Source organism: Ochlerotatus camptorhynchus, unplaced genomic scaffold (genome assembly GCF_037179485.1).
Source record: "Ochlerotatus camptorhynchus isolate MF236.1 unplaced genomic scaffold, CSIRO-AGI_Acam_v1.1 ptg000022l, whole genome shotgun sequence".
In the NCBI taxonomy this organism is placed as follows: Eukaryota; Metazoa; Arthropoda; class Insecta; order Diptera; family Culicidae; genus Ochlerotatus; species Ochlerotatus camptorhynchus.
In genome coordinates, this window is record NW_027040514.1 from 6,337,556 (window position 1) to 6,360,717 (window position 23,162).

Here is a 23,162-nt window from a genome sequence, read left to right on the forward strand (position 1 = left end):
ATCTAGCAAGCGTCTTTTAGCGATATCTGGGAGATTTTTCAGAAGATTGAATTTAATCATATCGCTTCCCGGTGAGGAGTTGTTCGATGAAAGAAGAGCCATAGAGAAATCCAGCATTGAGAATGGTCTATCCAGAGAGCCGCCGCTAGGAGACGCTTCTCGAAAAATATTTTGTGCTGGAACTGAGTCCGGACAGACCTTTTTAGCGAAATCGAATATCCATCACATCAGTAACTTGAATCATTAATAATTTTTGTTCCTTACATTTGACCGAAAAGGAACAAAAATTATTAATGATTCAAGTTACTGATGTGATGGATATTCGATTTCGCTAAAAAGGTCGAATATCCATCACATCAGTAACTTGAATCATTAATAATTTTTGTTCCTTACATTTGACCGAAAAGTGGTCTCGAACAAAGTTGTAGCTGAGAAAATTTTCAACAAGCTAAGGTATAATTTTCTTAAGTAGAGTGAACTGGTAAATTTTGAGATCGTTATGAACCGAAATTATGGTTTATCCATAGTAATTCCCATATAAATTTCAAATGGTTTGTGCCAAGTCAGTTCAAATTTTGGGAGGCTAATCAGGGCCCAATTTGGAACCGTTTGAGCATTGTGGAGCGAAAATTTCAAATTTTGCATCAGTCTATTGGGTACACACTAAGATTTTTTTACAGGAGTCAGTATTTTTTTACTGGGTTTTTGAATTGCTGAAAAAGTAGGTAAAAATTCAAATCACCGTTATCCGTAAGGAATCAATGTAATCGACCAATTTTATTTTCTATCATTGAATGGGGTTAACAGAACTAAGTATGTATAGCTTCAGAACAAATTTTCTCATTAATAAATTTTTCACAAATTTTTAAACTTTTACCGAACAGTTCCGCAATTCAAAAACTCGGTAAAACCGTACTGACTCGATAAGTGTGTCACCTTGTTCTTTTACAGAATGTTTACTAGACCGGTGCGGCATGCCAGGTCCTTGAAATTGGATCGGCCGGTTTCAGTTGTTGAAAACGGATTACATCGAACATCATTCCTAATCTTGTTTGGCAACTCACTAGGTAAGCCGCCTTCAATCTGATCGATCCCCCTTGTTCGCTGCGCACATCTTCGTCTTGTTTCAGTCGGGTCGCTACCAAGCACCATTTTCATTGGGTCGTTATCCAACATTGATAAGATGTGCCCAGGCCACCGTAGTCACCCGATTTTCTTAACTAACAAACCTTATGTAATGCTACTTAATGATTTAATTCTTTTCTACAGTAATTAAAACATTTCCGAGCTAAATCCAATCTTTTCGAAATTGGTTTAATATTTTTAGAAGTGAGACCAAATCATAATCGATTCAGGAAATTCCTTATTGGGGTGACACTTTTCAAAGCAGATTCAAAACTGAGTTTGAACTTTTTTGAAGGGAGTTCAAACTTTAGAATAAGTCATCAACATTTTTCTAACTGAGTTTAAACTTTTCTGTTATGTTATCCTTTTTAAAATTGTCAACGCTTTCCTGAAGTGATCCAACATATCCTGAACCAAAGCTTTAAAGAATTGGTTTCGCATTCTCTGGAGTGAGGTCACATTAGCTGATTTAATCCCTTTCCTAAATGAATCCAAGGTTTCCTGCATTGTTGTTTCAACTTTTTCCGAACTGAATTCAAACTTGTCAGAACGGGTTCGACATTTTCCTAAATGAGCCCCAGATTTTTTTGTAACTGCTTTAGCATTTGGCAAGGACACAATCTTGTTTTGGTCATCTATAGCTATAGCTTTCCTAAAAGTGTAGAGAGTTTTCCGAAGTGAACCGACACTTGTTGGAGCTTAAATTTTCCAAACAGAGTCCAAACTTTTCTGAAGTGGTTCAATACCTTCCTTAGGGAGTCCAACCTTTTCTGTTGAGTGATTGAATTATATTTAATGTTACCGTATGCGTGATAATGTTTGCACCATCGTACAAATAAGGTTTCCGTTTCACCTGTGCATATAATGCCTTGGTTTTCTTTGCATGCACGTAACCTATAGCTCATACCGTAGTAGGCTGTGTATAAAAGAAAATAATTTACTTATAGCGAATTCGTTTATTGTTCAGTTCCAACCTGGATCGGGTATCAAGATTGGGTCTGCTTGTTTTCTGACAAACGTCAGTTTGCTCGTTTGTTTTTAAAACCTAGCCCAGTTTGAGGTTCACACTGACAAAAAGTTCGGTTTCGTACTGGGTTGGAACTGGTGTTAACCCCGATAATAAACGAATTCGCTATTAGTTTGACAGTTGCACCATGACGAAGTGGCAGCGTATTCGTGATTTGTCCCACGCGCAATTGTCGCAAAAAGACATTTCAATCACCGTGGGAGTGTCCCGGTGGACCGTCAAAAGAGTTTTAGACCGAGAAAGAAAGGACAACTATCCGCGAAGGTGGCCACAGGTCGTCCAAGGTCAGCTCGGGTTCCGAGGGTTATCGCTGCTATCAAAAGGAAGATTCGGGTGAATCCAGTGCGTTGATAAATGGCAAAGGAACACGGGATCAGTGATTTTACGGCACGGAAGATCGAAAAGGAAGATTGCGGGGCGAAGTCGAGGGCACGGAAAAAAAACTCACATGATTACCAACCGCATCCGGGAGCTACGAGTCGAACGATGCAAGAAGCGAAAAAATCCGGCAATCCTGTTCACCGACGAGAGCATGTTTACCGTCGATCCCGTATCAAATTCCAAAACCGACCGGTATATTAGTTCTCTTCCGGTAAAAGACGTGGCCGACGAGCAGAAGAACGTGTATCTGACCAAGCATCCTGCTAGCGTTATGGTGTTTGGATTGGTGGCTTCGGATGGCAAAACAATGGTCCCGGTGTTTATTCCAGAAGGCGACAAGGTCAACACGGAGGTCTACATTGGGATTTTAAGTAAGTATGTTCTTCCGTGGATCAAAGAACAGTACGGTCCGAAGCCAAATGTTGTATTTCAACAAGATGTAGCTCCGTGCCACACCTCGAACCGCACTCAGAAGTGGTTGCAGGAACATCTTCCGTTCTGGGCGAAGGATATGTGCACAATACTGAAAAGTCATGTAAATTTCGGTTCCCTGAGACCGACACATGTAAGCGGGCCTTTTGACATAAAAATCAGTTGAAAGAAACGTGAAATTCAATTCAATCAAACGTTCTCTTCGTCGCTAGCTGATGTTTCGGTTTGAGAACACTTAATTTTACATGAAATGTTTGTTTATGTTCTATGATTTACGACCAAAATGATGAATTACGTCTCGTGTAAAAGTAGTTATCTTAATCCGCTGGATTACTCAATATGACGCGTCATGAAGGCCAAGGCCTGTTCTAAACGCCACCCGAGTACAGCAAGCATCAGACAAACATTGACCCGTACCTGGAGAGAAATGGATCCAGACTACATTATTAGAACCTGCCGTGCATTCCGGAAGCGTGTGGAGGCCGTAATTGCAGCAAGTGGAAACTCGATCGATGAATAACATGGTTTAAGACTCTGAGAAACATCCCCCCTTTGAATAAATAAAACGAGATGAGATTTTTTTTTAAATTTTGACATTGCTCAATGGTGCAAACATTATCACGCCTACGGTAGTTTGAATTTCCTTAAAGAATGGACCTTTGTGTGTTCATACCTGATGGTAGATTTTATTGAGCAAGCATCATTGTTGTGAAAACTGGGTTTACATCCACAAAAATACGTATTTTTTTTTATAGAAATTTGGTTTTCTTGACCAGCCAAGTTGGATTTTAGCAGGCTTCACACGTGATGGTAGATTTTTGTGAAGCCGGGTTGGATTTCGGTTCTATCGTTTGAAGATTGTGCTTGGATTTTATTGAATGGAACTTGCTGAATCCATACGTGAAGGACGAATCTGGTTAATATTCACAAAAGTGGGTATTTTCATTGAATTTTGATTTTTCTGTTTTTTCGAACTTAATTTTGGCTACTATCTTTAAAAAATAGGCTTGTTTTTTATAGACTAGAACATGCTGAATCCATACGTGAGGGATGAACCTCTCGATTTTTTGAGAAAACCGAGTTTAAATTCACAAAAGTACGTATTTTCTTAGAAATTTTGATTTTTCGTTCTGCAAAATTGAATTTTGGCTCCTTCCTTTGAATATTCGGCTTGGATTTTGTTGAATAGACCTTCCTGAATCCATAGGTCTAGCAAGATTTTTTGAAGCACGCACAATTGTTGAGCAAACTGGATTTAAATTCACAAAGTAGGTATTTTAATATCAATTTGAGTTTCCTGATTTGCCAGGTTATACAGTGATGGGAAAATATAAAAAATCAAATCGCACCAAAAATCAAAATCATGTTTGATTTTCGTAGACAAAAATCAACAAGCAAACAACTGCAATTGATATTGCAAGCTGTGATATCGCAGCTCGAAATATCAAGCTAACAAAATTCACCAGGTGCAAATCTCACCAAACTGTGGTGAGATTGAGTTTCATTATTTTTGCTTTACACCCGAATGCTTCCGAAACTTCCATTACGACTGGCAGTATTCACTTCGTGTATGCCATCGTGAAGAGAAAAAAGAGATAGCATTATTATACCTTCCCTTTCCAAGAAAACGAGATGCAACGGAATCATGTTTGCGTCGATTCAGCTTAAAGCTTCAACTTTACAATAGGCTCGCAATATCAAAAGAGCTTGTAAAATCAATATCAAGCAGGATATTTTGCTCCAATATCACGCGTGATATTGAGAGCGTATGAGAGCAAAAAATAATCAATTTGTTAAAGATTATGCCATCACTGTTGATATCCCGAGTGTTACACATAATAAAGGCAACATTTGTGGCTCCTGTCATGCATTAGCGTTAAAAATCACGCCTTCAAAGCGAAGGCTAAGATGTAATGTAATCGTTTAAAATATACGGTTTAGATGTGATGTAAAACGAATTTTGAATGTTTTATTTATGTTTGGTTTATTTTTTATCCCCCCCCCCCCCTCGACTAGTGCGAGCATCGAGTAACAAAAGAAAAACTTGTGATTTGTTCCGGCCTTATTTGGTAAAGATTAAATAACTAATAAATGGAAAGGATCTCGTCCGAATGATCTGTAGCTAGCCGACCTCCCTTCATAAGCTTTAAATCAATCGCTCTCGCAGCGGCACCACTGGTGTAGTGGTAAGCGTGATCACCTATCATTCCAGCAGGCCTGGGTTCAATCCCAGTCGGTGCCGCCGGGATGTTCTGAATTATAACATCTCTGATCAGGGAAGTAAAGCCGTTGGTCCCCGGTTCATGAGTTGATGGGTCGATAGGTAGGGTCCAAGTGTGGGAGCTACGTCCCTGGCGTCGGTAGCATTGGTGCTCAGCACGGAAAACAAGATCGACCGAAAACAATCAAGGAAAAAAACAATCGCTCTCGCAAGTTTACCGTTAAAAAAAAAGTAAGAGGTTGTATCCAAAACACGACCTTGGATTTGACGTAGGATTGCGTGCTCGGTATCAATATTCGGCGACTGTGTCAAAACGCACGTAATTTTTGTTTTATTCACAACATAATAAAAAATCAAAAATTGATAAAACGAATTTCTTGCTAAAATTTTCCATTCGCGAGATAATCACGATCAATCATATAAATTCGAGATTTTGTTTTGTTTTCTAGCGTCCTGAAGAAAACTTTACCTTAATTCAAAGTGTTTCTGGTTAATTGACAAGGTCATATGGTATTCGGTCATTGCGAGAATTTGTATGTACCACTTCAATACTGTTACGCATTTGACCACAAACGTTTGGTTGCTACATTTGGTACATTATCAAAGAGCGAGTGAACGTTCAATGAAAATTAACTCTTAAACAACTATAATTTATGGTGGTCCTGAAAAGGACAGCTTTGTCGTGTTGGTTGAGTAATGCTGCGCTATTAGGGTGTTCAACACGGATGAGGCTGGCGAGCTGTATGTTGTTTGGAACGAGGGTGACGCACTTGGCATAGATGGCCCACAGCGACTCACGAAAAGCTACTTAATCCAATCAGTAGCTGTGCGGCTTCTTCTTCCTTCTTCGGTGAATGGATGCTCATATGGACTGCAGCTCGCTGCTTGCGGGCAGGCTTTCGCTGTGTACTGGAGAACAATGTTCAACGCCACGCGCCGACAGCACTGCTTTTGCAGCTGCTGATGACGACCGACCGGACAGCACCGTTCGGCGAGGCCGGATGGAATTCGATTTTGAAATCTGTGTTAGAGATTTGTGTAATTTTCAATAGTGACCTATTGAGAATTGATAAAATGTTAATGTTAGCAGATTCATAGAAAAATTTCCAATCGATTGGAAATATACATACATTTTTGACGAAGACGTCATTTCGATTAGATTGTCGAGCCAAACAATCATATTTTTTCGATTTGACCTGGCACTGCTCACATGCACTGCTCACATGCACTGTGCAGTGGCAACGGCGATGGGAGCAGCTGGTTGGCCACCACAAGATAGCAGCGAATAAAGAAGGTGCTTCTTCTTTCTCCGGACAGGACGAGCAGCCCTGTGTTTGGGTTCAGCAGCAGAAGTTGCGGCAGCAGCGTCTGGCATACTGATGACAAGAACGATAAAGATGTCCGTACATTCAGTGCCCTCGAGGGAGTACTCTTAGAGTCGGTTATGCCATGTGAGTTTTCTGCGGTGAGACGTGCAGTAACATTTTCCCCGAAAAAAAAATCGGGGTTGCATACCCCACGTGCATCTCTAGACTGGCCCCCAGTTGGAGTAAATTGCAGCACGAAGCGGAAGAAGAAAATTTTTCAAACAATAAAAGAAAACGTTAGGACCGTCAGGACGGTGTAGGAAAAAGAAGAAGTAACAAAGTAACAAGTGTGAAGCGACAATGATGAGCTGTGTTTGGAGTGGAAACAAGGGCATGGTCGGAACATAAGCAGTGAAAGCGTCGTTAAAAGATGGAAACCAGGAAAATGAGGATTGGAGCATAAAAAGTGGTTAATCCGTTCTTTTTTTTTGCACATCCTATTAGGCGAGGGCCGGTTTTGTTCCATATGGGGTTTCTACTTTTTTTTAGGGAAAATGAAAGGATTACACTGTTATAATTAGGATAATGACTGGACGGATTAAGAATTAATGAAAGCATAAAGAATCATCCTTTTAAAATTGAAATTATTTTAAGAATGCTTCTCAAACATTTGACCAATAGCAATGTTCACGCCAGTAGGTACAGACTTTAATCTGACGGCACCTATCAATTTTAAAATACCTTCCGGTACACTGTTATGACGGAACAATCTAACTCTGAGGAAAATCGAATGCATTTCCGTTTTTCTGTCAAGTCATTTTCACTCCTCTCTCGCTCCATTCCTTGGAGTGTTTCGTTTTAATGATTTGATCAACACGTGAAACAATTCACTCTCACAGTGCTCCCATCCCAATCATCCGTCACTCGTACCAATGTATATATGCTATACGTTTTACACATTACACACGTTTGCCCGTACCTGAACCACTCGATATGAATTCCATCGTCGTCTCCTCCGGGGGTGCCGGAATTGCTGCTGCTGTTGCTACCATTTCCGCTGCCATGATTGGACGTGCTTCCCGTGTGACACTTTAGCACGACTGCACCGTTGCCTTTTTCCGATTCGTGCTTCACCAGTTGCACCACTGGACCGGAAGTACCTGCAGAGGGAGAGATAGAGAAAGGATATTACAACGACTGGCATCGATTGAGTTCGGAAAGAATGGATTTTTCAAATGGGTGCGATGGAATTCCATTCGCTTCAATTGCAGTTTCGGAATGAGAAATTTCACCCCCATTATCCGATTATACTTCAACCGGAGGAACTTCATCCTATGATGTGCGAAGATAACGTAATTCATCCGAATTGGGTTTATCATGGGGAAGAAAGTTCCTATATAATAGCCAATTGGCACACTTATCACTGCGGAACGAGTTCCGGTTGGACGTCGCTTTTTATGATCGTAATCATCGTTTATAGACAAAGTTTTCCCGATTTCAAGTTCCTCGGATTATGACGGGACAGGACGAAGGAAAAGCTAAACTTCTAAGCTAATAAAATCGTATTGACCATCAATTGAATCGAATTTCATTTTATCTCATTACACGTTCGCTCAATATTTTCCCCGGCTTCATCCAGCATGCGAGCAGGGGGGAGAAATCACAGACAAACAGACGTAGCTCTTTCTCCTCAATCGTCGAACACGCCTTTAACGTTCAATTTACGTCTGATTAGAATCACTTGACATTTCTATACATTCTATCGAACTTGTATGCAATGTTGTTTCAGACCAGACTATTTTTAAAGGTAACCTTTTTTTAAACAGCTACGTCTGTTTGGCTGTGGAGAAATGTCTGAGGAAAGCAATAAGCGCTTAAATCTGTCCCACCGCAACAACAACAGCTTCTTCGTCAGGCCATAACATTTTATGGCTTCGTGAAATTGGAATTCTGGCTTCTTATGGGATGTTGGTGTGGAAGAAGTTTATTAATCTTCACAGAGCTGTTGGGCTGTGCGTGGGCAGTGCTGCCAGCGCTATCATTAACCTCAAAGCACCCTTATATTTCTTTTGAATAACGATTGAAACGGACTTTCGGTCCAAGTTGCATTGAGAACCCTATTCAGATGTATATAATTCAGTTTATGCGCCTTCGAAGCAGGCAACATGTATTACAGTTGCTCGAATCAGTAGAGAATGATGATGGGTGCTAAAGGTCCGTTTAGACAATCTGATTTCTTAGTCTGATTTTGATCGCCACCACATATACCATATAGGGTTACGGTATGTAATGTGGGTCTAGTCCTTTCATTCGGCCTATCACGCAAATAAATAATTAATTAAGGAATATTACACAAAAAATAAGGAAAATATTGATCACTGATGGTTGATAAATGTGTACCACACACAAATCAATTTATATCACAACATTTCAATACATTTTCAGCTCTCGTAAGTAATAAAACTGGTTGAGAATATCACAATGTTCGGAGTTTTTAGCCGCCATGACTTATAAGGTTAAGATGGGAAGGTTGACTGACGATCATCAAATGGCCTGATTATGGCATTTATTGATTGGAATTACCTGATAATACACACTAGACGTAAAACTTACAGTTGCTGTTTGAATATTTTATGTTTATTTTAATTGTTTAACAACGTTTTCACAAGTAAAACATGGACCCAACTTTAGGGACACATTTCTTTTCTATGTTCCTAACTATGGCCCATGAAATTCATTTGACAGCATATAGCAATAAGAGTAACGTCAACAATGTTGTTTTGCATTTGGATGATAAGGAACGAACAGGAAGGGAGATTTTTTCTGCCAAACCTGTATAATGAACATCACAATGTTCTGATTTAGATATTCTGCGGTCAAAAGACGATAAGCGAAATTTTTAATTTTTAATTTTTAAATTGAGTGATTTAATGTAGTTTTCGTAAAATTTTCTCTAAGAAATGTTTTGAGGAATGAAGAGCATTAAGTTAACAGTGATAGTGATAAAAAAAAATACATCAGAAAACGTTACCAAGAGCGTTTTTTTGAGGATCAAACAAGATAGGACGAAGTTGCATCCATAAATAGACCCAATTTGGGGACAATAGACCCATATTACATACATTTCCCTCGTGAGTTATTGTCTTAAAAAAAGTAAGTTTTTCAACTTTTCGTGGTTTCTGATAGCAAACGACATGATAAGCATATCTAAGCATACCATTTAGCAGTAGAATATCGTTTGCAGGTAAATTCATTGATGAGTTATGATTAAAAACGTAATCGATGGCTGCATATTAGACCGAGGTTAGGGACGTATACCCTATAGATCTACATGATTCCTTGAGTTCTGTACATTCCTGTTATGAACTCAATTCTGCATATTTCTCTTAAGATTTTGTGGATTTCTCATTTCATGGCAGCTGGGTATTTTGAACCATTCCAATAGGCTTTCATGTCTGTCTTGGTGGAATTAAGTTCCACAATTGCTTTTGGTTTTCATGATACGACAGGATTTTCCATAATTTTTTTTCCAATCTGGGAGTAGCTCGTACTTCCAACTTTCCATCATCATTATCGTTTTATCCTCTTACCTCTTTTAATTTGCAGCCGAATCGGTGTCCGTCCACTGATCAATGAAAAAGAAAGAGCCAAGTGGACTCAAACGGGCAGCAACGGACCGTAGAAAGACGTGAAGATCTTAACGAACCCTACACTCTCCTCCGCATGTCGAAAGAAACACGACACGCCGACGGCCGGTTAGTGAAAAGGAGGAGTTCCCAGTGGAACACCGAGCCTAAAGAGCATTTATATGCTTCGCAGGTAACGTTTTAATGAGTAATGTACTTTTATTGCGTGTTGTTTTAGTTGATGTTCTTCCACACGTCGGACTTCTTCCCGCTTGCATCGCTTTCTCCCATCGAGAATACCACTTCACAATCAGCGCTCAATTTGCTCCGCGTGTGTAGGTATTTTACGATCCAAATGAACAGTTTGGAACAAAGTTCTGGCCCTAATCAATCTCGAGCGAGCGCCGTTCGTTAGGGGATCAATTTCCGATTTCACTTAGCGCTCAATTTCGTGTTCCTATGACGGTGGAAGGTTTCCAAACAATGGAACCTTCGACTTTTTCGTAATCAAGTTTCAGTGCTAACTAGATCCGCCGCCCGCGATGAGGGTGGTGCTCATTAAGGGCATGCTCACCTCGCATTCTGGAAACGACAACCGAAGGAAGCACGCCAAACTGTAAGGAAGCTTGTTTTCCCCCTCGGATTCCGTGATTGTGCTGGAAATGGGTTAATTACATACGTGAAGGAAAACTATCGTCGGTATTCATCCGGTCGTGCCGTCGACGTGCTCCAGGAAAAAAGTTTCCCGTAATACATTTGTTATACATTTTTTTGGAAATCCCGCAATCGTAGACAGATATTCTGTCGAATCTGTGGGGATGGACGCAATTAAAAAACATCTATTTCTAACAACAAAATGTGATGGAAAAGATCTATTCTAGCTAATTTTTGTTCCGACTGCTGTAGTTGTTGTTGTTCAGTTATGATTTTGGTTCAACCCACTCCGCCCAAAAAGCATGCTACACAACACTGAAAATGGAAAGGTAATAATAATTGCACGGATAAGAACAAGTTTAGCACCTCGAAAAGTTCTCCGCGTGTCTTTTGTTTTCGTTTTTGTTTTTCGCTTGGTCGACAAAATGAAGGGATAAAAATAAGGTGAGTCCGTGGTGGTGATAAATAGAGGCATTTTTCTTCTTTTTTCCGAGGAAAATGACCTAGGTGTCAAGAGCGGGTAATTTGGGATCCTTTTGTTTGTGTGAGGTTTAAAGATGATGTTACACTCAATTGTGTTATCATGCGATTTCCATTTTTTGACGTAGGACTACGTCTGTGATTTCTATATGGAGGTACACTTTGTGAAAACCGAAAATGGTACATGTAACAAAATTATGAAAGATTTTAAACGTTAATAACTCAGCTGCCCCTGGACCAATTTCAATAATTTTATCACCAATCGATGAGAAATATTCCTACACATTTGTTAATCTTTAGACTTTATCATTTTTCAAAATGTAACAATTGAAAAATGCACGAACGTGCAAATCTTGCTATGATAATTAAAATTATCACCGATTGCCTGTGAAAAGCGATTTCAGATTTCAAAGTTGAATTGCATCCGGTCTCACCAAAAGGTGTTTATTTAATCACCGCGTGGTGAGTGGTGGTGTTCTCCGGCGTTGAACATTTTTCTGCAGTACACAACGAAAAGCTGCAGCCCACATGAGCATCCATAGAAGGAGGAAGAAGCCGCACCGCTATTGATCGAAATCAGTAGCTCTTCGTGAGTTTCTGTGGGCCATCTATGTCAAGCGCGTCATACAAAAGAGTATAAAAAGAAGGAACCCCGCTCAAATTCCTATTCCTACACAAAACACAAGCTCCTGCTGCAGATAAGATTTATTATATATGGCCACGTAGTCCTACGTCGCCATTGCGTACAACCCCATAGGGCTGTCCCTTGTAGTTTTTTTTTTTAAATAAGTTGCATCAAATTTGGTTGCAATTTGAAACTACACGGTTAGTGTAGCATTGTAGAACTCTATGAACTGTTTAAAGTAATTAGGGGAAATAGTCGGCAAGGGGTATTCAAATCTGCACACCTAAATCTGTGCCGAGTGATTGAGCTGTGCCGAAAGCTCTGCCAAGCGTAATGCCGGCAAGGTGTCAATCAAGATGTCAATATTCCATGAGTTTGGCAACCCCGACAGCTATAACTTTTTTAATTGTGTTTACATTCTCAATTTCTCTGATGGATCATGACAAGCAATCAGCTTCTCATTAGAGCGTTAGCGGATTGCGAGGTGGAAGAGGGAGTGGAAGCCATCAAACTTGTACGGTGTTCAAGCAAACTCAGAGTTCCTTGATACGAGCTAGTGCAACAGAAGGATGATGACAGATTTATCTGTAAAATGACGGGGATGTGCTTGATGTCGGACTAGTGGATTAGAATAAAATGTAATTGCATTTCTAACAGTAATGATCCGTTCCTATAAATCCTATACTATTGCGCTAAGACAATCGTACACCGAGAGAAAATGGGAATAATGGGAAAATTTCCATACCGGGTATCCTCGGAAAGACCGGTTTTTGAATCTGATAAATAAGCTAGGTCATCCTACTCTGATTCTTCGTTGTACGCTTCGAGATCGGATACCCACGACAGTACAAAATATTTAGTCCAAAAATAAGCAGCGTTTTCTGGAAAAGCCTCCAGTGGGTGACCTTTGGTGAAAGCTTGTGGGCGAGAATGTGAGGATTTATCGAGGTTCATCCATAGGGGATCCATTTGCTTGATATTTATGAGATTGTCTGACCTTTCAATTTTGCCATCAATGGCAACCGCCGGGCATTTGTCGGTCGGTGAGCCCCAGTTGGACCAGCTTATAATTTTCATAGCATTACTCTGCCCCACCGTAGTCAAAACTTGTCAGATGTACAAACAACGTCCTTCTCAATTTCTTGATGATACGATATCAGACTTCTTCAAAATTTCCTCCGCAACCGGCTTAATTTTGATTTGCGTCCCAATAATTATACGTGATGTGCATAAACTGATGTTCAATGCCTCCAGGTTTGATTTTGATCTTCATGGTAGCGGGATCCAACTACTCTGCACCGTAGGAAGATTCAACGACTTCGCCAACCGCATTCCAAACTGTACCGACATATTGGGATGACCAGATCTTCCAGGCTTTTGACCATCCGTAGCTGGAGGCAACCCGTTTCCGCCGTATTGACTGCCATCTTGACAAGAGCCTCTCAACCGGCCGGATTGAAGTGAAGCCCGAATATAAGCTGTTCTGGATGAAGACTCGAGCCGCTGGAGTTTTTGCTGGGAATCAGATGACTGAGTTTTACTAGATTACAGATTTACAGATAACTTACAGGTTTTTTTTCGAATGATTCTCGAAACCGGTTTATCGTTCTCAAATTTTTATTGAATCGTTTTTCTACCAGTTTTATGTATGACAAAAAAATTCTCTCATTAGTCACTTTTGAGTAAACAAAGTCTTCAATCGAGTAGTCAACTTTAGCAACGATTGGCGGAACGTGATGCCGTTTTATATTATAATGTTTATGACCTACTTGACCAACTGTGCCCCATCGTGCCGAACAGTGTGCCATGCTGTGTTTCGGCATAGTGTGCAGTGTTGATTACCCCTTGAATGTCGGCCTAAATGCCTCTAATTTGGGCCCATACATAAATTCAACAATCGACTAAATTTTCAACAGCGACCAAAAATATCCCTGAGTACCGTCCCAATAACGCGTTCATCTAGATAAAATTGATAAATAGCAGATTTTTATCCATGGGCCCAATGTTAGATCCATAGGCCAACATCAGAGCCATTTCCCTTATTCTTTTGTTTTGATGATACAATTTGATAGCTATACCTTGGTGTCCCCTGTTGAGATTAAAAACGGGTATTTTTTGATAATTTTTTTTTTTAGAACATTATAATAAATGCAATCACTTAATGTAAGTTTTCCAACCCCTGATGCACAAACAATAATAATAACAATGAATGTCACCAAATTCTAAAGAAATGAATGGTTGAATCCGAAAACTCATCGGTGATTTTTGCGTCGATGAATTTTGCAAGGCAAAACTCATGCATGATAATTGTTACTCATTAATGGGGTAATAAATACTCATTAATGCATAACAAAATGGGTATTTTTTACCCATTTATTGGTACTTTCAAGTTAGCGTGTGGCAATCATTCACACTGTGTGTGTATTCCCTCTAACCCCCACTGACCGGTTGTGTTGTTATCGAAGAACTCTCTCTACAATGTCGCTTTTATGGTCATTGTAGACAGCTTTAATCCGGGAGTTAGAAGGTGATAGCTTTATTGTAGATCCAGCAACCAATTTCAGAATGTCTGAGTCACGCCCATTCCGAGGTTACTTTCACCTACAATAAGCCCCGCATGTATGTATTATCTCTATCAATTGAATATTAGTATTACACACACACTTCCAGTTTCAAAATGTTCTTTTGAATCCTGGCACTTATTTAGTTCAGTGCTAACATTTGAAAACGGCACAAAAGCCATTTGTAAACAAATGGTTTGTGGGCCCTTTACTCACTACTTGAAGTACACCCACGCGACACAACAGCAACATCGGGTAGGGGAAATTTTCCCCTTCCTGACGATGCTGTTGGTTTGCGTGGGCGTTCTTCGGGTAGCGAGTAAAGGGCCCACAAACCATTTGTTTACAAATGGCTTTTGCGCCGTTTTCAAATGTTAGCACTGAGTTTATGCTTTTCTTTTAATTTTATAAAGTATTTTAACTGGTCTCACCATGTTAATTTGATCCTCCAATCCATTGGTTCTGTAGTTTTCTCTACGTTCTGCATCTCATTTCGTGATTCACCTTTGTCATAATAGTTCCTTCAACGAACACAAATTGTCTTGCAATACCATTGTCATCTGGGAGGATGTTTACGTCTAGTACTTTCCCCAGGAACCTTTCGCGGCCACCAGCCAGCATCCGTCCAGTCTTGAGCGTATCCAGCGAGGCATCTTTCATATTGCTCGCAATCTCCGACACCGGCGAGAGACCAGCAGCCGAGCACTTTTGAAAGCGGAAAACTTGCTGATTGACGACAACGTCGGCCACCGAATCACAACCAAAACTCGCGACGGACACATTATCAGCACGTTCCCGGGCTAATTCACCAATCGGACCGGGTTCAAACTGGCCCACGGTGACAAATCTCTCAATAGAACAGAACTACACGTCGAAAATGTGGCATCCGAACTCGGAGAACCGGGCTCCCGGGAGGCAATTTTCGACACCGCACAAAGAAACTGAAGCTGCGTCGTAGATTTTGGAGGAGTCACTCAAGGCAAACACAGGCAAAACACGATATATCACTAAATGTTAACTTTATGAACACTTGAAACTGAATTTCAGCACACAAATTAACAAATTTAAAGCAAAACATGTTTAATTCGCTGACGTAAAATACGTAGTAAAAGAAAAACACGTCAAGCGCGGTCTACTTCGATCCTAGCGTGTGGCAATTTTTATCAAATGACGCCTGAGTCTAAAGTCTTTTTTTTTGGAAAAATATACACGGTAAATATATTTTAGTAATTTTGAGATATAAATAAAAAAAAAAGTGTTAATTTTTTAAAAGCCGATGAAAATTGCAAGTTTGCGAAATATTGAAAAGCTTGGACACTTAAAAATTGACAAAAATAGTACAATAACAACTTCTGGTAAATGGTTTGAACTTTTTGATAGTACACTTTTTCTAATTTTCGCACAGAAAACAATATTTGAGACCTTTTAAACCGTTTTCGGTGTGAAAATTACAAAAAAAATATTACGCATAAAAAAGTTTGATCATGAAAAGTTGTTGTGTAAGTGTTCAATATTTAGAAAGTTGGCATTTTTCGAAAGCCTTTAAAAAAGTAAAAAAATTTGAGCAAGGACAGTTTTAAGATTTAACGGGATATTTTTCCAAGAAATAATTTAATAACCGTAAACTAGTCATCTTCTGAAAATCAGCTCAATTGGTTGAAGAACAGCTGAGAACCGCTGTGGATGGTATCATACATTTGAATTTTGAAAGTTTCATTGGCTTCATAATTACCATAATTTAATCAGTTTTTTTAAGTCTAAAATGTTCTTAAGTTTCTCAAAATTGTAGGAATTTATCTATGTTTCATGTAAATTATTCGAAGGGCACTAAGTCGAAGTGATAGAATGAGCAAAGCAACTCTTTTAGATCTACTGAATAATATTTACATTCTCGGACCACGGTTTTTTTTTTTTTTTGAGGCAAAGCCAATGTTTGTGCCACTAAGATTCATTATCTGATTAGGGAAACTTTTACATTTTTGATCTTTGTGAGATTTCTGACTTCAAATATAGTTTATTCAAGGCGATGGTCACTCCGCACAGTGTGCCAAAAACAAAAATTTTGCACACCTGGGCACACTCATTGGCACTGTTTGGAACTCATGGTTGATTTTGTGTATGTTATTTAAAGAGTCTGACAACATTGTACTATCTCTGCGCCTGCGTAAAAATTTGATTCAATCATTGTTGTTGACACAATCCAATTTTTGGAAACCGTAACAACTGTGAATTTTGGCCTAGTCCCACCATGGATTCCGTAAAAAACAGTCAGCTCAGCGCGCAACCTAAAGCCTGTCATTATTCCGTGTAACATTCTGCTTTCACACATTTGGATAACTGCGCATACTAAAATTAGTGAACTCACTATTGTGCGGAGAATGGTCAAAATTGCATACATAACAATACTCCGCTCAATCAATGCCACATTCCAAACATCACCGATTGTGATATGAAGAATTGTGCGTCCATGAAATCTAATCGCTCTAATTCTTGATAAAAACCTCATTCTTTCCGGATGCATGATACCATCCAGCTCCGTATTCATAATTGTACCGCAGAGCTAAAGCCCAACCACATTTCCTATCGTTTGGGCTCAATCTGTTATGTACCTAGAGGCAGCTAACTGTGTACTTATGTCCGAAAGGGTAATGCTCAAGCTAAAACATTTGAGCAGTTTCTCGGATAGCGTACTCCCGGTTGAGCTCCCGGTATTAAATCAGTGCTAACATTTGAAAACGGCGCAAAAGCCATTTGTAAACAAATGGTTTGTGGGCCCTTTACTCGCTACCCGAAGAACGCCCACGCAAACCAACAGCATCGTCAGGAAGGGGAAAATTTCCCCTACCCGATGTTGCTGTTGTGTCGCGTGGGTGTACTTCAAGTAGTGAGTAAAGGGCCCACAAACCATTTGTTTACAAATGGCTTTTGTGCCGTTTTCAAATGTTAGCACTGAAATATCTTTAAAAAAAAAACAAAACAAAACATTCAAGCTGTCAGAATACATACATACTTTCCAAAAAAAATGACACAGCGGGTCACACTGGTTGGCGCAAAATAAGTGTGTAGAGTGACCACTAGACTGATGAAAAATTTGTAATTTTCGCTCCACAGTGCTTAAACTGTTCCAAATTGGGTTCTGGCTAGCCTCCTAAAATTTGACCTACTTTAGTAAGAAACTGACTTGGCACAAACCATTTTAAGTTTATATGGGAATTACTATGGGATAACTTATGTTTTTGTTTATATTTATCTAACAATTCACCACATCACTATGCTTTTAAAAATGATAGCAAATAATTGTAGCAAATTTTCTCAGCTACAACTTTGTTGAAAACCACTTTTTAATCAAATGTAAGGAACAAAAGTTGTTAATGGTTCAAGTCACTGATGTCTTATGATTATGCTCATTCAACTGTTCAGCAGGCAACAGTGGTGTTTCTGGTGCGAAGAATAGAGCACAGTTATCATGGCTACTATGTCAAACTGCAGAATACAGTGTTGCCCGCAGGACAGCTGCTTGATCATGCTATAAGATTATCGATCGCTTAAACAATTAATATCAATTTAATTTGACATGTGGCTGAAAAACGATATTCCGCAAAGTTGTAGCTTAGAAAATTTTCCGTAAGAATAGTTATAGAAATTTTCGAAAAAGCAATATGGAAAATGGGTAGAAGACAATGAACAAAAAGTTTGGTTTTCCCATAGTAATTTCCATATAAACTTCGAGTAGTTTGTGCCAAGTCAGTTTCTTACCAAATGAGTTTGAATTTTGGGAGGCTAATCAGGACCTGAATTGAAACCGTTTGAGCATTATGGAGCGAAAATTTCAAATTTTGCATCAGTCTATTGACCACCCCTTGGGTTTATTTTAAAGATCTCAGATTTTAACTCGTGACTCTTGGACTTGGACAACATTTTAGGAGTCATTTCAAGACATTTCAAAACATTGGCGAAGAATTAAGATAAGATAGATGTGGCATTTCAAAAGTTATCTGCTTTGATCGATTCTCTTCATCGTCTTTCTCTTTTGATAACCACGGCTATGCAAACAGATTTCGTGTCATTGTTGCCACATAATTTGATTAAGGACGTTCTAATGTAGCATTCTCAACGATAAACACAACAGGGAATGTTTTCGCACATGAGTTATTAACGAAAGAGAAAGTCGATGAAGAGAATTAATCAAAGCAGATAGGACATCCTGAAATATTCATCTAGAAATGAGTTGGGGTGAATTCTAGAAAAACATTTCAAAGGGTCCTATCTGCATTGATCGATTCTCTTCATTGACTTTCTCTTTCGTCAATAACTCAGCTGCAAAACCTTTCCCTGTTGTATTTGACGATTTGGACGATAGATAAGAACCTCCTTTATCAAACTATGTGGTAGAATTAGTGCGAAATCTGTTTGCATAGCAGTGGTTATGAAAAGAGAAAGTCGATGAAGAGAATCGATCAAAGCAGATAGAACCATTTTAAAATGTTCATCGAGAATTGTAGAGGATTTCTATGTATAACTTCTTCTTCTTCTTATTCGCATTTAAATCTTATTGCTTAGTGCATATTAGCTTATTGCGTGCTCTCAACTTAGTGTTCTAAATGCACTTCCACAGTTATTAATTGAGAGCTTTCGATGCAGCCGCAGCCGTGGGAGCTGCATTGCTAGTTCGTGTAGCCAATGCCCGGAAACCTCGGTCAGGTCAAGATACCGCTGTTAGCTGTTCTTCGTCTGGGAGGAAATGTGGATGCGACTGCCGTCACGGGTGTAACGATTTTGAGAATCCATGGCGAGACTTGGTGGAGATTCACGGTTGTTTTGAAAATAATTTGACTAGGAGTGGCTACATCAATAACATTTTGACACATGCACACTGCGCAGGCGCAGAAAAATTTCAGTGTTGCCAGTAACTTTAAAGATCATAAAAATTGTAACCATGGGTGCCAAACAACGCCAATGACTGCACCCGGGTGTGCCCAAGTTTGATTTTGGCACACTGTGTAGAGTGACCAACCCCTTGAAGGTACCTCTAAAAAGACTATTAAAGGGATTATGAGTAGAATTATAGGGAGCTGTAAAGCAAATCGAAATTCATTTCAAGACGCATTCTAAGGGAATTCGTATCCGTTTTTTTATGACAACATGGATTAATTCAAGTTACCGTTCCGACTAATACTCGTATGTCTTCTGTAAAATTCCACCAGCCTTGGTTGAATCGACAGCCGCGTAATCTGCGTAATCGTCTGCGGAAGGCTCGGAAACGTTACTTTCGCTCTAAAACTTCTGCTAATGGGTCTGCCGTAGCTAACTACGATGGTTTGCATGAAGTTTGCTTTCAGTAGTACATTTACAACCTGCAGAATAGATTTAGGGAAAATCTATCATCTTTCTGGATTTTTGTAAACTCTCGGTAAGGTTCAGCTCGTATTCCAGTGGACGTCACCTATTGTAGTCGAAGCTGCTACTTCTGCAAACTTCTTCCGAACGATCTACGAGTCGATCAGGATCCACCTCCGCAGCAATTCAGAGATAACCCAAATCACCATAGGCACGCTATTTTGTCTTTTTGGGCCTCATCAGAACTTACAAACTTGGTATAGTTGTTGTTCAGTTGTAAAGAGGCGAAATAACGTGCCCATGGTTACTTGGGAATTTATTTAAAGACTGGAGCGCGCAAAAATTGGTCGACAAAAATCGTTTCTTTCAGTCCAAATTTATATCACAAAAATCTTCTTATTTTTCTCTTGGTAGTTCAATTCATTTATTTAAAGGAAACAATGTTCGTTTATTCTTTTGGTTTGCCAAACCCGAACTGCCGTGCCTTCCGCTTAACCCCTTCCATTAAATTGTGCACAGTGGTCTCATCGACCTTATTCGCCACCGAACGCCAGTTAAATTAAAACTGCTGCTCGTTTTCCATGGATTTATTAGTTTTTTTTTTTGAGATTCCGTTTGACCAAGGCCCAATACCGTTCGATAGGGCGGACTTCTGGGCTGTTGGGAGGGTTGTGGTCTTTGGGTACCACAACCACGCTGTTCGCATCGTACCACTCGATTGCCTTTTTCCCATAGTGACAGCTCGCCAAGTCCGGCCAGAACAGCACAGGTCTATTATGTTGCTTGAGGAATGGTAGCAGCCGCTTTTCCAGGCACTCCTGGATGTAGATCTCTTGATTGATGGTTCCCGTAGTAAAGAAAATGCCGCTTTTTATACTACACGTGCATGGCCTGCCAGACAAGATATTTTCCATGAAATTGTGAGAAGATTCGTATACAGCTTTCGGGACCGCTGCTTTGCCGACGTGTTTTGTTTGTAATCTCGGTTCGCCACCTTCACCTTCTTAAACGTCGACAACCCGGCTCGTTTTTTGGCCCGCTGTATAGTAGTATGGGAGACATTGAGCTTGCCATCGACGTCCCGGATGGAGAGGTTCTTCTTCTTCTTCTTCCTCGCATTTCAAGCTTATTGCGTATGGCATATTAGCTTATTGCGTGCTCTCAACTTAGTGTTCTAGATGCACTTCCACAGTTATTAATTGAGAGCTTTCGATGCCTGTACCATTTTTGCATTGGTATAATTGTGTGGCAAGTCCAATCATACTTCTATGCCCAAGGAAGTCGAGAAATTTTCCAACCCGAAAAATTCCTAGACCGGACCGGGAATTGAACCCAGCCACCTCCAGCATGGTCTTGCTTTGTAGCTGCGCCTTTACCGACTGAGCTAAGGGAGGATGGAGAGGTTAGGATTCCGCTTATATTTCACCGTCACCTTCTTCGTTGTCGCTGCCACGTCCGGTTTACGATTGCCGCCGTTTCCAGCCTTCCCGACGCTGCCCGAACACTTTTAAAACGTTTGTCACTGTCGATTTGGACACATCCAGTAATTTTGCCAACTTGGCTTGTGCGAAAGTCGGATTCTCATGCTGCGCGAGCAAAATTTTGACACGCTGCTCCTCTTGCTTAGACGTCATTTTGAAAACTGGAGAGCAAACGGTGAATACTTATCATAGCAACCATTGTATATACACTCACCTTCCAAATGCATGTTTTTTATGCATTTTTAACAGAAATTCACCAATTTGAAGTTGACCAATTTTTGCGCGTTCCAGACTTTACCTTTCATATTCGTCTGCATCAGCTCAATTTCTGTCATCATGCTATCCTATTATATATCTTGAACCGGATGGCGTTTTCCCGGACACCTGGAAGCTTGCGTCAATTACTCCAATCTTCAAGTCAAGTAATAGTCACAGCGTGGGAAACTATCGTCCAACCTCAAACCTGAATTGTTTAGTGAAAGTTCTAGAAAGTCTTCTGCGCGACAAGTTGTACTCGGCTGTCCAAACCATAATCTCCGAGTTCCAGCATGCATTTATGAAGAAACTCCTCCACAATTACCAATTTGATGACCTACACTAACCCTCTGATTAATAGAGAAGCGTCAGCAAGTTGTTGATGCCGTGTATATTGTAGTAGTAAAATAACGTTTATTTATGTTGATTATGATTGTATATTGATTTGACATTTGAATTGAGTAGCCTACCTGGGTCTTCATCTTTGTTTCATTTGTGTTACGATAATGCTTTAAAGAGCTGGGGCTAATTTCTCCATATTATTTTTATTGGATAGGCTGCTTACGTCAGGCACTTTACCCTGATATGTGAAATCTTGAAAGTAAGGTATGAGCAGGATGCCAAATCAATCCATCCGCAAATATATTTGTTCAATCGCTAAGCATCCGTCTCAAGTTGTGTAAAATCGGGTGACCCACGTTGTGTTGTGTTGTGTAAAATGGTAGTGACCCACGAGATATTTTACCCTTGAAACTAAAGTCATGCGCGGAGGCGAACCAGCCTCAGGCTGAAAGCCTCCCTAATAAAGAAAACTTAACTTAGAGTCATGCGGACGCTTTTGGGTATGAGTGGAACTAATTGAAGATATCCTTATTACTTTTAAACCATCTGAAGTTCTATTATATGCTCCTAATTTGCCTGTACGTCTAAAAAGTTCTCAGAAGTTCTTCGAATTTCTTTAAATCTCTCCGATTATTTTAAATTCTTCGAATTTTCATGCAGTTCTCAAAAACCCTCTCAAGTTCTTCAAACTTCACGTAACTTCTACGAATTTCTCAGACTTCTCCAAACTTTCCGGAACTTCTCTGTAATTTTTCGAATTTCTCTGAGGTTTTTCAAAGTGTTCCGAACTTATGTCAACTTTTCTGATGTTTTCTGTAATTCTGTGAAGCTCTCTGAAATTCTCCTTAGCTCTCTAAACTTTTCTACAGTTCTCTAAAGCTCTTCGAACTTCTCTGAATGACTCTGTTGTACAAAAAACTACTTTAGAGTTCCTTACATCTGAAGATCTAGAAAATTCTCTGAAGATCACCGAACTTCTCGGAAGTTCTCAGAGCTTCTCTAAAAATCTCCGGTTCTCTGAACTCCTCCTGCCAGCGACCAGCAGTCGTCCCGGCCCTGCGTTTGAGATGGGAGAAGGGGTCTTCCACATTCCTGTTATTGGCAAGTATGATCAACCGACGAATATATTATCGCCTGAAAGTATCTTGTTTTCCAGCGCCCTACTCGAACATCCTTCCTCCGTCAAGTGACATCTACCAGCTCCCAAATGCAACTACACGCCGAACCTTCCATTGTTCCCGAACAGCGGAGGTCGGACATAACGATTTACTATCAGAACGTTGGCAGTATGAACGGCCTCGTGGAAGA

The 23,162-nt window shown here is 39.9% G+C and overlaps 1 protein-coding gene across 1 annotated transcript in view; it reads right to left on the reverse strand.

Annotated features, from left to right (window-relative positions):
• otk (off-track) overlaps positions 1 to 23,162 on the reverse strand; it is a 231,667-nt gene that overhangs the window by 21,093 nt on the left and 187,412 nt on the right. Inside the window, exon 5 of the mRNA XM_065227030.1 lies at positions 7,473 to 7,653. Within this exon, the coding sequence (XP_065083102.1) occupies positions 7,473 to 7,653 (181 nt within the window). The remainder of the gene's footprint in view (positions 1 to 7,472; positions 7,654 to 23,162) is intronic.